We start from the raw sequence: 18,583 nt of genomic DNA, 5'->3' as shown, positions 1-18,583 counted from the left end.
CATTTCCCCTATAAGTGCCAACGGCACTCTAGCCTACAGAACAGGCCAATGTGCCATGCATTAAAAAATAAGGAAGAACTGCTTTTTTAGAGTGTGTAAACAAAAGATGGACAGATTACATACCTGTTCCTATCATCTTGATGCTACAAACATTTTCCTACATGACAACGTATAGCAGAAACTGCTGGGCAGCTTGGAGCAAGGAAGGAGAATAGATTCCTTTTATATCATTTGCACCTTTGTATAATGTGTTGTGTAAATAAAATGTTTACTTTGTCATCTGTTATTTTAGCATGTGTAAACTGTAAGGAAAAAGACTCAAATAAATGTTTGCTTGTTTTGTTTTAATTGTTCTTGTTTTCTTACAAAATTACATATTTATTATGTAATCTAGTCTATTATTTTAATATTTTGAAAGTGTCTGAGTACCACACTTAGATTTTAAGGCACACTTTAGGTAACTTATCTTAAAATTGTTCCTTTTACTTTTGATAAGACTATACTACACTATAAAGGGTTTCAAAAAACTTAGTTATGGTAAACTGTGACACTGACAAATCTCATTGAGACCCAAGGTCCAGTCTCCATTATCAAGAACAGATGTGTCCAGCTCTTGTGCCAATAATAAGCCACAGTGGAATGAGCTCCAGTCATCTCTCCTGGCCAGCAAAGGGGAGAGGGATCTTCAGCTAGTCTGATAATGCACAGGGAGCCACACACTTTTTATGCTCCTTACCAGTCAGAAGATCAGTGACATGCTTGGATATTCCTTTGGTATACGAACCAATTGAGGTTGATGGCGGTAAAAACATCCAAGCACATTACTTCTACCAAAAATCTCATGTCTTTGGCCTACTGCGATGTTTCTAGTGGCAGCAATCACACAATCATGCCAAGTCAGCCAGTACATGCTGAAACCTGGCTTTCTTACCCCCTTGTGTATTGATGCTGCCAGCAGTATTGGGTCTGCACATCACTTACAGCCTCCCTGTGCCATGCCCACTTCCATGCTATCACACACACATTCACATACTCATTCACATACTCATTCATTCACAGATTATTTCCCTCAATCACGCATAATCATTCATACATAGACCCTTGAAACTATTTTTTTTTTACATTTTTATAATGCCAGCTTCAAGGCTTTTTTAATTTTAATTCACCCTCACATATTGCACAGTTTTTGCTTGTACTCGTGTGACCCATATTTTTGCACTTTTTAATTAAATACTTTTTTCCCCAATTATTTTATACACGCTCAAAACACTACTGAGGATTCAGCTTTTTGATGAAGGTATGAGCTGGATTTATTGTCTCTATATCTCCTTAAAGACTTCATTAGCTATTTGGAATGAGCTGTCAGCGTTGCACCTGGACCTGGCCCCGGCCCCGTGGACAAATACTGAATCGGAGGTCTCCTTCCCCCCACCCACACATAATGTAATCAGACAAGGAGGGTTCCAGTGGCTGAAGTTTTGCTCTCTTAAAGAAAAGATTACAATAAAATAACAAAAAAATATTATTCAAATGACACCCAAGCAATGCAACAATTTACGGTATATGCCTGAAGAAGAGCTCTTAGCAACTTAAGGGTATCATCTTATAAAATAGGATAGTCTTTTAAGCAACTGTCAAACTAGTCTTCGACTCATTTGCATTACTGTAAATTAGAAACAGCTTAAAAGGGAAATGTAAATTTATCAAGCTACCTACATCCAGGAAGTAAAAAAAATAAGGAAAACTACTCCCAAACCGGTCTGTTTAATTTTCTCTAAAATTGGCACCACCCTGCTTTCCTACACAACATACAACAATTAAAGTATTAATTTCTTCTAGAACAGTATGACTGCTTCCAGGGATCATGTCAGCCGTCTCGTACTTCTATTCGGTTTTTCTGGCAGTTCTTTGTTATAATCTAGTAAGTGCTTCAAATGTAGAGTTAAAAAACAACGGATATGAAAATATACTTATTGCAATTAATCCACAAGTACCAGAAAATGCGCAGATCATCTCCAACATCAAGGTAAGAAATGAAAGTTTGAATTAGCATTTGTAAACCTTCCTTAGCAAATCTTAATTTCTATATCTGACATGAAAATGTTTTTCTTTTTTAACTTCACCTTCACGGTTTGTTAAATAATTCCACGTTTGAATGAAATCTTATAACTCTTTTCAAATGCTTTTCACTGTGTAGCTTTAGAGGGGATTGTTACAATCTCCCAAGGTTGGCAGAGGTCCATTCTTCACTTGCCAGTACTTGACACAACATATGGTCACATATAATGAATATTACAATCAAGCCTGACCACTAGACATTGCAACAAGCATGTAATCTAGTTTCAGATAAGAGCTGTTTAATCCATCTAGTCTGTCATTGTTTTCCTTTCAAGTGTCTACTCTAAGACCTTCAACCTTGACCAGGGGTGGCTCTTGGTTTTTAGGGACCCTAAGGAAAATATTTGCTAAATCCTTCCATGCATCTAGTGAGGGAGGGGGCAAAATGGAAATTTGAAGGGGGGAATACAACTATCTTATGCATTTAAGTGCATATGATGGCTGGAGTATCCCTTAAGGACAATGGGCGGTCCCAAAACCCATTGAAAACGATGCATTTTGAGCCTGTACATGTACGAGCTTTGTCATTAAGGGGTTAAAGGACAGCTTCCTTGTGTTTACTCTTAAACGAGAAGCTTTGTTTGATCATAAGAAATCGACTAGTCTTGTCTGATCGGCTGCCTCTCTGGGAGTAGCAGTAAAAAAAAACACGTCATTTTAGACAGCATTAGTGCTTGGCGCAGGCAGCCTAATATGACTGCTTGCTACCATGGTAACCAATGCTGTTACAAAAAGTTACAGCGACAACATGTTGCCACTTGATCTATTGTGACATCATCTGACTAGCATGCTGAAATACAGGCATCATCCCTGCTAATATGATATATTTTTTTAAATTAAAAAAGACTGATTAACTGAGTGTTGGGAGCCGTAGCCCTGAAAGCACAAGTTGTGAAAAAAAGCGTGACTTACTTGTGGACATGTATTTTCTACAATCCTGTGGTTTGCTGTGTACTGTGACCTAAGTGGGTGGTATGTCCAACCACATATATTGTGTGAATATACTAAAGGGACATGAGCTCTTTAAAGAAAAGTATTTAGTTTTAGTTGCATTTACTATTTGGTTTGGAATATATGAGTGGTTACTTTTTTTGTATTTTTTTCACTATATTATACAGTTTGTTATAAACTAGGCATAGTTTGAGGTGTGAGCTGCAACAAAGACATGGCTCTGTGACGGGAAAAAAGGAGAAGTGTGTGTCTGAGTGCACCAATGATGGGATAGGATGTGTCTATGTGTATGTATAGGTAAGTGAGAGCAGGTGTATGTATGTAGATGTAAGTGGATGGTGCTAGAGTGAGTGTAGGTGATGTTAGCACAGGGCTTGACAAGTTTGTTGTGAATCTAGGCACCAGGTAGAAAAGTTAGGAGCCAGGATTTTTTTTTAAACTAACAGTTGGTCAGGAATGATTTGATCATCACCGGCCCACTTACTAAACTCACAGCGCTTGACCTGGAAGCACCCTGGACTTTCAAGTCAGTGCTGTTTTTTTTTTTTAATTATTTTTTTTTTAACCCTTTCAATGCTGATGTTCCATTGGAGCACAGCATTGACTGATATTTAGTCCCCACAAGCTTGTGGGGACAAATGTTAACCCCTGCAATGCCAGGGAGCGATCAGGCAGCAGGGGGGTGTTGGGGCTGCTCTCCACACTCACGGGGAGACCAAAGAACCCTCTCCCCTGTCCCTGAAGCTGCCTCTGGCAGCTGGGACTCAATTGCTGGTCTATAGACCAGCCATTGCAGGGGGGAGTCTCTGATGACTGCTGTAGGCTTCCATGCCTACAGGAATCATCAAAGGGCTTGTGGGGGGTCGTTTTTGCTGTTGCTGGTCTGCCTGGGCTTCCAGGCAGACCACCAGCAGCAGAGCCCCGTACAAAACGGGAATTAACCCCTAAATGCCGCGATCGCGGCATTGAAGGGGTTAACGCTGCACTGTCGCTCTCATGGAGCGATCAGGCAGCTGGGGGGTGTTGTGTCAGGTAACCACACTTGTGTGGGGGCCCAATCAACACACAACCCCCTTCCCTGAAGCTGCCTGTGGCAGCTGAAAACACGATTGCTGGTTTTGCAGCAACCGCGTTTTCAGCCTACAGGCTCACTCCGTGGGAGTGATCTCGGGCTCGGGGGCGGGCTCTGAGTGGATGTGCTGTCTGCTGTGCTGCTGCAGCAGCGCCCCCGTGTGGTGACTCAGCCTCTTACATCCACAATATTTTCTGGATGTAAGAGGCTGACAAAACCTAGGCGCCAGGACAAAATTCTCTGTCGCCATGGCGACCTGGCGCCTGGGATTTGTCGAGCCCTGTGTTAGCATATGTGTAAGCATATTGTGTGAGCGTGAGTCTGAGTTGTTGTACGACAGAGTGTGCATGCATTAGCATATGGTGATGTGTGCGTTACTGTATAGCTTGTTACATGTATGTTAGTGTATGGTGTTAGCATGTGTGTGTGAGAGTATAGTGTTAGTATGACTAGGTGTTACCATATGGTGTGCATGCGTTAGTGTATGTTATTAGCATGTGTGTGGTGTTAGAGTGTGTGTTAGTGTATGATGTTTGTCTGAGAATGTATGTCAACACATGGTATTAGAGCGAGTTTGAGTAATAATACGTGTGTAGTTGGGAGGTGTACACCGAAGAAATACTGCCCCCATATGCCACTAACCCTTGGCTCATCCCTAAAAACTAGGGTAGTGGAATACTGGGCTATCATTTCATAGCTAGAGATTGGACACCTTGTAAGTACAGTAAGTACAATTACTAACAGGACTTTATGGTTTATTTGAGCACTAGTAGGTTACCGACTTAATAAAATCTACAAGCGCTATATATTGTAAAGGTAATATATATATTTATAAAGATAATTTTAAATCTATATGGCCCATTGTTTTAACCATATTTACACATCTAAGGTAATGAGGAGCAGCTAGCTGGTTTTAGTTACAGTTCTCCATGGCTAAACCAGGGATTACTGTATCATGTCATGTTGCTTTACATTCTGCCATTTTTGCAAACAATAGCTTATTAAACACTTTTAGTTACATAAACTGATTTTGGGGGAAAAACACTTTTGTAACCTGCTATTTTGCAATGATTTCTAGGTGTAACTTATTTAAACAGATATATAATTCATATTGTGCAAAATGACTCATACATGCCTACCTTAATTACAAGCATGTACTAAGATATACTCTGGCTGTTTTTTGGGTTATGAGATGGTTATCTAAAAGAATACTGGCATTAATATAAATCTTGCATATTGTGAAATTCAAAACATGTTTATATTGCAAAGTTCCTTCATAGCCATGTGCAACAGGCTCATAATTGTGATGCATCTAATTCTGGTAGGGAACCTAACACCATTAATTGGCATACCTGGGAACTACTCGGCTCCGACTACCTGGAGCCTTCCCTTTGCAGGACACGGCCAGGACTGCACACTGACGTTGGCGGGAAACACCCCCATTTAAAGGAAAAAAAATGGGCGGGAGCGGGGCTGGGATGACATCTTATATACATATATGTTATATATATATATATATATATATATATACATATATATATATATACATAAATACATATATGGACGTATATATATATATAATAAGACAAGCAAATATGTTCAAAGAACTTATATTTAGATCTACTTTTTGCGGAAAACAGAAATGTTGCATAAAGTAAAATCATAAAGAATATCAATACAAACAGCACCGTAGACGTATAAAAATACTATTGAGCTTCTGGTCTGGCAACCACCTTATTCAACCTCAAATAGAAGTTTTCCTTTAATCGTATTCATCTTGTACTGTAATTATGAGATATATACAGTAAACGTGTACATATATTTGAGCATTCACAGACTTACCTGCTGGAGACACTCTGGCTATAAAAAATGTCCTTTTTATTGAACCTCAGTGTTTAGGGGATATATATGAAAAACATTTCTGGTTTTATTGTGAAGCAATCATTTCATTGGTTACTATGGGGATTTTTTAAAAACTATTACCACTATATAAACAACCCTAAATAAACGCTCGAGCTTAGTCTGTTGCTTGTTTTTATTTCTTTCCTATTTGTTTATCTTTTTCCACTTATACATTGTAAGTTCTTGAAAGTAGGGTCCTCATTCACTTGACTATCCCATTCATTTTGTGAATAAGCACTGTTGGTAGGCACATACAACTACTCTGCAACACTTGCTTGCAATACCTGATAATTCTGTATTAAATATAATATTTTAACGTTTGCTTACATTTTTTAGACTATGATGGAGGAAGCATCTTTGTTCTTATTCAATGCCACAAAAAGAAGATTTTATTATAAAGAGGTGAAGATTCTGATACCATATACCTGGCAATCTAGCAATTACCGAAGACCCAAGAGTGAAGTATATCAGAAGGTATATACATATGTGTCATTTGTATATTTTGTACATAGGAGTGGCTCGCGGGACGGCGGTATTGGAGGGAGGGTGCGCAGTCATCATCATTATAATGTGCAATCAATGGCCATTGATGTTCACTTTCCCATAATCAATGCAAGAACAATGTGGTGGAGATTAGTGGTGGTAAACTGGTATTCTACAGACCCTACTGTATGCACTAATCCTGATAAAGTATCTCATACCATTAAAATAAACTAACCTTCAAACACACTATCCCGTCATATGCCCCCATTGTTACATATAACTTAACCATGCATCATGCAGTTGTACAAAGAACAAGGTCCCTTCAAAATGTCATGAGGGGGAAAAATAAGGTGCTCACTTTCTTCACACAAAGATGACCATACTGTCTATGAGCAATCCAAGGTATTGTATAATAAAACCAAAACAATTATTCCCCTTCCCACACATAAATAACTTCTTAATCAGGATGGAGTTATTGAATAAAGCCCATGTGTGGGCAAGTACTGGGATCATGGAGGTAGTTGACCAGGACCCAAGTGCCAGGGGACCTGGCTTTTGTATACCCCCTTTAAGTAATGTACTTGGTGCTATATTTGGAGAGCAAGGAGATCTATGTCTCATTTGTCCAGAACTTCTGCTGACTAGTGTCTACACTGGTTATTATGTTGCTGCCATACCTGGGGATCTTATAAATTAGCTGACTCTGACACTCTTCATATAATGGCTATTGAAATTATTTACTTATAGTGACTGCCAAATGATGGTCACTAATCGGTCCTAATAAGAGTCCTAATGAAGCCATTACCTTCTCAATTAAAGATATTCTGAATTAAATTGGGGTATTAATTAAATTAAGTAGAGGTTTAACTGTGTTAATGAGTAAGAACAACAACTTTTGGGATGGTCAGGAAAAGCAGAATATGAAGAAGCCAGCTCCACACGGTCTAACCCTGAGAATCTACCCATTCACCCTGATATGGATGTAAAAACCCAACGATTTACAGAGACAATGCCCCGTCTTCAACTCATACATACCCATACAAGCCTGAGCACGTAACAGGAAAGTGTTTAGTTATTGTTTAACAATGAGACATATGTCTTAAAAAGCAAATTATCATCCCGAATAAAAAAAATAAATCTATAAAGTTTATGATTTGTTCTACGATTTAACTGCCACCAAGATGAAAAACTCACTCAAGCAATCTAATGGCCAGAAAACCTACTTATCACATGCATAGTTTTATGATATCATTACTGCTGGTGGGAAAGAATGTCAGCCGTCGTAAAACTAATATATAATTGTATTTTATATCTTCAATCTTTGCAGGTTGTCCAACAATTTCGCATCTATGTTCTTCCATCAAGGCCAGCAATTACTCATGTCCCAAACACGATAAAATGATTGCTTGAGTAGGATGAATCGTTGATTAAGTGTTTATCATTTAGATGGCAGTTACATACAAAAACACAGTTTTCTGAGTGTCCATTGAGTACAATGGCTTTAATGATACTCCTTTTTTGAAGAACCCTTTCATGGCTGTACTGTGAAGAGTAGTTGGATATTAGTCAGATTCCATTGCTCTGCCTTAAGTAACAATGCAAGGGCGCCAACTGTAGAGCTGCGTGCTAAATAACCACGTCTTTACTCTCTTGGAGATAGCACCATATAGGAGATCCACAGCCCCTCTGATGGTGCAGTTGTAGGCTTACATGTCCTACACCCAAATGGTCAATGCCTATGATACCGAAGAGTCCAAATTCATCCCTTATTATCAGCTACCAAATGTTCTACAAGACTGTCTATGAGTGCTTGTGCTGCTTTATAATGTTTCTAAGTGATGCTAAGTTTTTTTGACTATATGTTTCAATCTGTATTATGCTAGATAACATAATGAAATATTATTTATTTATTGTTTTACATAGCACCATCAAATTCTGTAGCGCTGTACAATGGGTGTATAGATGATTTGTGAATATCTTCAAATTCTAAACAAAATTAAGTATATAAAAGCATTGTAATTATTTATTATTTAACAAACTAATTTCTTTGCAGGCAAGTATAATTGTCACAAATCCAAATGTCATTTACGGAAATGATCCATACACATTGCATTATGAAGGGTGTGCAAAAGAGGGGAAATACATCCATTTTTCATCTGATTTCTTAACCGATGACAGTCTGATCTCTGTGTATGGTCCTCGAGGTAAGGCATTGCGTGTGTCTAGCATTTTCTTTATAACCCATAAACTGCTTTTTTAACTTTAACTATACCATACCTCTCATGGGGTAGGACTTTTTAAGAAACGTAGTTCCTAATAGAGTGTTTTTAATAGAGGATTTCGTTCAATGTCTTCTTGGTAAAAAGTGTATATGAAGGTTGAAGTGTACCTAGAAAATACTGGGTATATGTAAATCATAAATGGAAGTTCTTTTCTTTTTCTTACAGGGAAAGTATTTGTTCATGAATGGGCTCACCTCCGGTGGGGGGTGTATGACGAATACAGCTATAATGCACCCTTTTTTGTTTCTGTTGAAAATAAGATCAGAGCAACAAGGTAGGGCTTTGGTTTCGCTGTAAAAAAAAGTAATTGCATGAATCCAAAAGGATTTCCTGAAATAGCATGCATTTTTGTACTATCTATATAGATATAGAGGTTTAATTAACACCAAACAGACTTTTGTACCATAGCCGTAAAACATATATAATGCAAAACAGTGATAAAATCCTTATTTACAGTAAATTTAAGGAATGCTTAGTGCTGGGTGAACTCGGCAAATTAATGTTTTTCACCATTGACAATAATGAACCTTTGACTGCCTTTGGCTCTTTCTTTTCAGTCAGTAACAGACTCTAAGTCCTAAGGGAACAAGTTTACAAAGATTTAGCCTCATTACTTTGTCCTGGTCACCCAACTGATCCTGGTCACCCTAGAATATCTAACAATCTAAGGGAACCAGATTGGTGTGCCTCTGGGATCCATGGATGAGAGTCTTAGTTGTGGAAGTTTCTAGATATTAGATAATCTACTTTCTCCAACTTAAAATAAAACGGGCCAATTTTAAAAATAGACTGGCCTCCATTTGCCAAATATCCTGCTTTAGTACTAGGACAAAATGTCTACTGTGGCATTCAACCGATGATATCTATTTAGTTAGCGCGGAAAGTGCAATTGATAGTTGTAATGTCATTATAATGTATTTTATCATTGCCAAATTATTCACCGCTTTTTTTCTTCAGATGTTCGTCTGAACTTTCCGGTATGTACGTTTGTAAGGAAACATCATGCTCTGATGGCGATTGCTTAATTGACCCCCAGACAGGAAATCTGGCAGAAGGCTGCATGTTCTTAGTTAACAGCACTCAGAAATCAAAGGCATCCATAATGTACATGCAAGCCATATCATCTGTAAGTAACTGCATATCATATATGGGGAGTATGCCATGGGCAACTATAATGCTTACTATTATATTCTACAATTAACAATATTCAGAATTTCCAGGACAAGATATACTAACAAAGCAGTATATGGTAGAGGCACAAGAGAGCAAAGAGGTCCACATTTGGACTTACCTTTACACTTGGGGTGGACCCCAAGAGGTCCCCAAAGGGTAAAATCAACTGGCCTCCATTGATGAAGTCTATGAAGGCTGAAATGTATGTTTAGATTTGTTGGTTCACTTGTGTAGTGATGATTTTTATACGACCTTTACATAGCTAAATAGAATATACTGGGCACTTATGCATTCATTTGAATATATGCAGCCAAATGTATAATTATTGAGTTCAAAATATTTTATTCCATGGTAGCCATAGCAACATCATTGGTCAGACCTTGAAAATGGAAATTAACTGGTGCTATGACCAGCCATTGCTTGTGCGCGTGAGTTCAAGCTCATAGAAGGGAAGCGTAAATACAGTATGGAACCATTATATGATTGGTTTGCTTATTTAATCTATACATTTGATCTTTGTAGACCACATCATACTAGCCCAACACCCCCGTCATGTTAACATTTTGGGAAACAAATATGTGTATAAAACATGTATACCAACATATTGGTGCCATTTTCGGTTACATTTATTTAGTTTTTATTGCAGTAAATGGGGAAAAAAAGTTTGATTCATCCGAACCCTACAATAAAACAATTTAGAGATATCTATGCCAGTTATAGATTCTATAAAGTCTCACAGTAAAAAAAGGTAGTTAAAAAGATCTGGAAACAACAAGTGTCTATAATGTATCATCAACCTATAACCTTCTTCCATAATCAGACTTACAAGACATGCTTTATGGCCTGTATATTCGATTTAAAGCGGAAATTCTACCATTTTTTCTTACTAGTATCAGCAACAAAATATTTTTTCAAAAATATTGTACTATTTTCTTTTTAAAAACAGTTTTAGTTTTCGCATAGTATATTGAAACTTAGAAACATAGAATTTGATGGAATGTAAGAACGATTCGGCCCATGTAGCCTGCCCATTTTTCCCTCATGTAGAGGGTTTAAACCCTTATAAGTTTTTGGTCAGGTCCTATAATGAGAAAAGCTTTACGTCTATCCCATACCTATCTAAATTCCCTTACTGTATTAGCCTCCACTGCTTTTGCTGGGAGACTGTTTCGTTTATCTACTACCTTCTGAGTAAAGTAGAACTTTCTAGGATTCTAGCAATTGTATGTTAGCTCAATCTACCAGTCAAACACAGTGACACCTTATATTGCCAGTAGTAAACAATAGAATGACTTAGTCTTGACCATCGGTGGTTGGTGGCAGGCAGTGGCTGTTCTGTACCAGTTACCAGAGATCTGTAGACAAGGAGCTGACAAAACTGGATCTCCAGATGGAGTTCAGGATAAAGATAATGAGGTTTTATAACTATATAGTCAAGCCAAACTTTGCTGATAGAATAGCTGAGTATTCGCTGTTATTTTCTGATTTAAAATTTGTGACAGTAATCTCTTTACTACAGGTTGTGGAGTTTTGCAATGAAAATAATCATGACCAAGAGGCTCCAAACATGCAGAATAGGATGTGTAGCTACCGCAGCACTTGGGATGTCATCATGAGCTCACCTGACTTTAGGTCAACCATGCCAATGCCAGGACAAGAATACCCTCCTCCACCTTCTTTCTCAGTATTTCAGACTAGGACCAGATTTGTATGTTTGGTACTGGATGCGTCAGAAAGTATGGCCACGGTAATTACTGCAGTAATAGGCAATTTGTAAAAAGTTTATTACAAATATTTCACCAATGGAGAATATGTGATAGGACTACTCAGTGGTGGACTGCATTTAATAACCCCTATTAATTCCGCCAAGGGTCTTTATGTTCCTCTCTTTCGGTGTTACCTCTATCCTCCACAATATTGCATTATATTTCCTACTGTATTGTCTGTCCATTGACATTAAGTTTTACTTACCTTTGATGCATATGACAGGTTCTGGCATCTTTTGGGAGGGGGAGATAAATGTATAAAATGAATGTTGAAATATTAGTTTTTCTTCAAAATGCCCTGAAAAAAAGTCTTGGCATAACCCAACAAGGTGGATAAAATAAATGTAAATGCTTTCCTTGGAAATAATTGGATGGAATTATGGATGGAGTAGTAGCTTTAAGTATTATTGAGTCTTGAACTCTGATGCAAATTTATGTTTTGAAAGTAGGGTGAACGGATACATCGGCTACACCAAGCGGCAGCCATTTTCTTGCTTCACTTCGTGGAAACTGGTTCCCACGTGGGTATCATTACATATAATGAAACAGCAGAAGTCCGAAGTCCTTTACGCCAAATAGACAGTGATTACGTGCGGAGAAATCTTACTTCTTATCTACCCAAAACAGCCAGTGGAAAAACATGTATTTGTAAAGGGATACTGTCTGCGCTGCAGGTAAATGACATACACTGAAACTCAAATTTCTAAATTTAAATATACAGATACCATTACCCAAATACTAAGGAATGTGCCATAGTTTTCAGCATATAAAACACATCAGTGTATAAGATGTACCAAGCTTGGAATATAATCTTTTAGGAAAAGTAAGTATAGGTGTACTAATGAAGTTTCTCCTAAGTTTTTCCTTGATCCTATCACCTTTTCTTTCCTTTAACCCCATAGGTTGCCAAAGACCCTACCTTTTCTGTCATGGGCCCAATGTTAGGCCCAAAAAAACCCAAGATTTTATATTCTCAATATATATATATGATAGCTAGCTGCTGTTTTTATTGATATTCAAAAAAGTCTTACAATAACCATTAACAATTGCTGTATTGTTCATAAGATTGCTTTCATAGTATTATATAAAAAGCACCAACATTTTTATCTACCAGGGATAGGCAAAATGTCCGTACAAGGACACCAGTGTCCAAGACAAAGCCTATGAAGGTCCATAGAATATCATTAAATTGTCCACCACAGACCCCAGTAAATGTCCACCATGACCAATCTTGGAGCCTACCCCTACTGTGAATGTTGTTAATGAATTAAGAATTTGATTCTTTTAGTGTTCCAGAGACTATTTACCCCAATGACAGCCTCATTCAGTTAACAATGTAATGTGCAAAAGAAAGTCACAGATGCTATTTTTATTACCATAGTTGCTTCGTAGTGATGATGGAAGTGGAGATGGTGGTGAAATTATCTTAGTGGCAGCAGGCAAAGATGAAAACTTGCGTGGATGCATCTCCAATGTGTCTCTTAGTGGTTCAGTTATCCATACCATTGCAATGGGCCCCAGTGCTGACAAAGATCTGGAAACCTTGGCAGAGCTCACCGGTGAGTTATAGGATTATTGTATGCTGTTCACTTGAAAGTGCTACTTGAGATACCCTGTGAAATAGGCAAGGTTGCCAGAGAAGGGAATTTCACCAAATCATCTTATATTTTGAGAAATAGGTTTCTTGTAGGTAAATAAAAAATGAGTATTTATATTAATATAGCAATTGTCCTCCTCCACTATGTCTACCCAAGGATATAACTGTATTTGACTATGCTTCTGCAATTTTGCTATACAACGTTCCGCAGCCCACTGATAATTTTATGTTATTAATTGCTTTTCAGGGGGATCTGCATATTTTGCCTCTGATAATAAAGATTCAAACAGTTTGATTGGAGCCTTTAGCGAACTATATCCTACTAACGGAGACCCTGCACAACAGCTCGTTAAGGTCAGTCCCATCATATGCCATGGCTTGCTACCTAACTTATAATGGTTATTATGGTTTACAGTCAGGTTTATTAAACTAGCTATTCATTTTCATAGGCATTATCCTCCGATCGTTTTAATTATTTGAAGCTTTGATAAACATAAAATGGTATTTCTATTCTGACTACTAAATAGCATTTATTTGTTGTTTACTAGCTGAGCCTTGTGTCGAGGCTCACAGAAGCTGGAGGTCAGCTGGCTGGATGGGTGTTCATTGACAGCAGTATTTGGAAAAATACCTTATTCATAATTACATGGCAATTAAATGAATTGCCAGAAGTTATAATTCAAGACCCTGCTGGAAATAACTATACTGCTGAAAACCAGGAGATTGACACTGCAGCACAAGTTGCGTATTTTAGTGTTTCAGGAACTTCCCAGGTAAGACGTAATTCCCCAGATCTTATTTTTGCATTCCTTTCTATACTATTTCCTAAACATAAAGACTTATTGCTATGTTTACCATTTATGTTAGCCGCTAAAGAATTGGTATTGTTGAAAACAAGACTATGTGGTTATATAGCAACAGAGCGTTAGAACATAACAACTAACTGATGCAAAATAACCCGAACAACAGGGCAGTGTGGTTTGAATTCTACATTGGGACTGTTCTAGGTATATACTGCAAGCCATTACATAAACTTTAAATACGTGAACATTAAAGAACCTTAAATTATCCAAATGAAATATATAAAAAGCTGTCTATATGTATATTTTCCTACAATATCTTTTCAGGATTATTGCCAAGGCTGTCATAACAAATGGGTTTCTGCCCTTCTGGGCAGATGAAAGCTAAAAGCCCTGCTAAACACATGCCAATTTCGCCCAGAAGGAAGAAAAAATCCTTCATGACTCCGTTGGCAGTCGTAATAGACCCTGGAGTCAACTAGTACCCCTAACACTTTTTTCAGGCCTGCATCACAACATGTAAGCTGCCTGTATCAAGAAGACTGATAAGGGGGGGAATCTGGTTTTGACCACTTGGAATAATTTGCTTTACAACATTATTATTAGGGATTTTAAAGAATAAATGATGGTAAGATTTGTGTGATATGCATAATTGGAATATCTAAATACAGTGTATGCCATATTGTAAAAAAAGAAACTGACTTCTTTAGGTTGGGACTTGGACATATAGAATTATTAACACGTTGAATTCCAGCCAAATTGTTGGCATCCTAGTGACCTCAGTAGCAGCATCTGAAAAGATTCCACCGGTTGTGTCTGCGCATACAAATACCAAGAAGGTCACTTCCCCAGAACCAATGATTATATTTGCTGAAGTCAGACAAGGATTCTCCGCCATTCTGGGAGTGAATGTGACAGCTATCATTGAGCCTGACTTTGGAGACCCTATGATAGTGACACTTGCTGATGATGGGGCAGGTAAAGCTACACATTCCATTATTTTGTTTTTTTTTCTACTCTTTTGTGTAAAGTATTGTAGATGGAACATAAACTATCCATATAAAATGTGCTGGGAAACATTGGAATTACAGGTTTAGAGATATACAATAAAGGACTACTAGATGTATATATCTGTAACAAAGCACACAGGAATGTTTATATGTTGGGTGAACGTTTTTAGACAGTTGAGCCAATATTAATAAATGATGTATTCATGTGACTCTTTTAATTCTGTTTTTTCATGATATAATTAAAATATATATATGCATGTATTAGACATTGTAGTTATTTTGCTTTTGTATTTAATATTAATATCTAATATTTAATATTATCTACTTTTATTTTACTATAGGTGCTGATGCTGTCAAGGGCGATGGGATATATTCCAGATATGTATTTTCTTTTAATCACAGCGGTAGGCATTCTTTGAAACTTCATGCCGAGTGGAACAGTACTGCCTCTTTGACATCTCTACAGAATAGTCAAGCCATGTACGTCCCTGGTTACATAGAAAATGGTATGAGCGCTCTGTATATATTGTGCAGTAAATATGAAATATATATCAAAAAGTGCTATTCTAAATGCACCTTTCTTAGTTAAGTGCTTATATTTAGAAAATAGCTGGAAAATATATATATATTTTATTATTATTATTATTATTATTTATTTATTTATTTTGATATCCTGTCTTGTAGGTACCATCAGAATGAATCCACCTAAACCAATAGCTGGTGGTGAGAGCCAACTTTCCATCCAGACCTTTAGTAGAATAGTGTTTGTCGGAAGTTTCAAAGTGGCTAATGTCTCTAAAGATACAATTGCTGATGTTTTCCCACCATGTAGAATTATTGACCTTGAAGCAAAAATGGAAAGTGATAATGTTGTATTGTCTTGGACAGCACCAGGAGACAACTTTGACCAGGGAGCTGGTGAGCTTTTTTAACTTGATTTGCTACACATCTATATTATTTCCTTATAAATATATCATCTAATATTCAGGTATCTCAAGGGTCTTGGTCACTTGGAATTAAGGTTGGGCAAACTGACTCTGCTTTGGCCCGTCTCATCACCTGGGGAACAGTGTGAGTGGAGTGTGAGCCAGATGCTAATCTGTTGTGTGGCTCAGGGAACCAGTCCCACTTCTATTGAGGAGTGTTACTCAGATCTTTTCCATTACTGTCCAGTTTTTGCGGCACCATCTTGTTTTTTTGTTTGACCCCCCCACCTGACCCCAGCTCTGTTCCTTTCTTTCTGCAATCCATAAGAGTTTAGGATGAGCTGTAGGAATCTAACATGGGAATTCCCTACTATAAAAACATAGCTCTAGATTATGGAAATGTATTACTGTCAGCGTCCAATTCTACAAACTTCTGAAGGAATCATAGGGTATGCAATGCAAGCAGGATTGTCAGAATCCAGTATCTAATGCCTATAAGGGATCTACATTATTTATATTTATACACTGTTTGTGAGATATATAGACATATTTCACTTTGTAATTCTATGACAATATTTATTTATTTTCCAGCATCTATGTATGAAATTCGAATGAGTGACAGTCCCTGGCATTTAAGAGAAGACTTTGACAGTGCTACACTTATTAACACTTCAGCTTTGAAACCACAACATGCTGGCTGCAAAGAAAACTTCTCATTTATAATAAACAGGAAAGGGGCAGAAAATGGCAACATCATTTATATTGCCATCCGCAGTATAGATGATATCCTTCTACAGTCTGACGTATCTAACCTTGTCCATGTTACTAGGCCTGCGCAGCTACTCAATACTAGTTATGCTTATTCAACGGCCGTGGAAAAGAGCAGCACAGCAACAGTAATATTTGTAGTTGTTTCCTTAGTTTCTATATGTATTTCCATAGGAGCAAGTATATACAGCTTTAGAAAGTATTTCCTATCTAAACCATATTATCGTGTTATGAAAAGTGATTTACGGCCATCGCAAACGTCTATAGAAGAAATGAAGACAGTTACAGAACATCAAGTGGAGCTATTTCCTCTTCGTGTGATATCCCACAATAGCTACTGTGATGTAATTACTTCTGTAACGGAAGAGAATGACTCAATTTTATAAAAGTAGTAGTAGTATGTATTAAAAATTGCAAGCAAAATCGTTATTGGCGCTCATTTAAATTGTCGTAGAGATTCCTTTTTTTCCTAAATAGTAGATTGTAAGCTTGTTAGAGCAGGGCCCTCCTCACCTGTTGTCTCTGTTAGTTGTTATGTTACATGCTACTTGTTATGTCCTGTCTACCCATTGTACAGCGCTACGGAATTTGATGGCACTATATAAAACAATAAATAATAATAATATAGTAATCCTGATCTTGAATGTGACACTGCAAACTATAAGCAGAACTGGTTTCCTATGGTGAGATATTGAATGGGGTAAACGGGGCATTGGTTAATTATCCATCTTGGTAGACATAATTTACGCAGATAATATAAAAAAAAAAAAAGATCCATAAAGAGGTCAGTAATGCCTGCGTTGGAACACAGGGATTGTATTTGTATTATTTCTTTTATTGAACACATGATGCTCTCCATCTGCATCTTCAGTAGACTGCCACACATGCATTCCCAAGCTTTGGGGCCTTCCTGAATCCTGAACTCCAAAAAAACCATAACAGATGCAGAGCCAAACAGAGGAGAGTAGGATCTAACAAAAAGGGGCACTTAAAAAATGATATGACCCGTTATATGAATATATTCCATACATATTGATAGAGCTAAGACATGCATAACACATGAATCCTATAGAAATAAGAATGAAGTATTTGTGTCAAGTACCCTATTGGCTCGATTATAGGCTGCACCCGATTAAAGGCCGCACCCTAAAAATTAGGTGCTTTTTTAAAGAAAAAAAAATGTAGGTGCTTTTTTAAAGAAAACATTTTGTAGATTCTTAGAAAAAAACAATTTAGTGGAATAGATATGCTTCCACTCTGCCCACACCAGATATGCTGCCACTCTGCCCACCCCAGATATGCTGCCACTCTGTCCCCCAGAGATATGCTGCCACTCTGTCCCCCCAAGATATGCTGCCACTCTGCCCCGTCCAGATATGGCCCCCCTAGATTTACCAATGCAGACTCCCTGGTGTCTAGCAGGGCCTGCAGGGGACACCTGCACGATATGCGTAGACAACTTCCGGTGCCATTCCGATCTGTATCCTAACCCTGCTGCCTGCCCGGCGCCCGGAACTACATTTCCCGGGCGTCGAGCTATACGAATTGCGCATGTCTGAGCTAAACCCTGATTATAGGCCGCACCCCCCACTTTAAAGACTTAAAGTGGGGAGGGGGGAAAGTGCGGCCTAAATTTGGGCAAATACGGTAATTTTTCAATATACAGTTTACAGTAATTTCCAGGTAGTCATTTACTTAAACTGATTAAATTATCAGTTGTCTTCCTGGAAAAGGA

The 18,583-nt window shown here is 37.8% G+C and overlaps 1 protein-coding gene across 1 annotated transcript; it reads left to right on the top strand.

The window, feature by feature from the left end:
* The first annotated feature begins 1,858 nt into the window (after window positions 1-1,858).
* Window positions 1,859-17,435, top strand: LOC128500143 (calcium-activated chloride channel regulator 1-like). The gene is made up of 14 exons (XM_053469182.1): window positions 1,859-2,026; window positions 6,380-6,517; window positions 8,580-8,730; window positions 8,974-9,082; window positions 9,766-9,934; window positions 11,501-11,728; window positions 12,197-12,421; window positions 13,129-13,306; window positions 13,592-13,698; window positions 13,893-14,117; window positions 14,855-15,122; window positions 15,496-15,660; window positions 15,839-16,072; window positions 16,672-17,435. The coding sequence occupies exons 1-14, from the start codon at window positions 1,865-1,867 to the stop codon at window positions 17,232-17,234; spliced, it is 2,922 nt and encodes a 973-aa protein (XP_053325157.1). The 5' UTR covers window positions 1,859-1,864; the 3' UTR covers window positions 17,235-17,435.
* Window positions 17,436-18,583: the final 1,148 nt, after the last annotated feature.

Source organism: Spea bombifrons, chromosome 6 (genome assembly GCF_027358695.1).
Source record: "Spea bombifrons isolate aSpeBom1 chromosome 6, aSpeBom1.2.pri, whole genome shotgun sequence".
In the NCBI taxonomy this organism is placed as follows: domain Eukaryota; kingdom Metazoa; phylum Chordata; class Amphibia; order Anura; family Pelobatidae; genus Spea; species Spea bombifrons.
The sequence above is the reverse complement of the archived record's forward strand: the minus strand, read 5'-3'. Positions and strand labels throughout refer to the sequence as shown.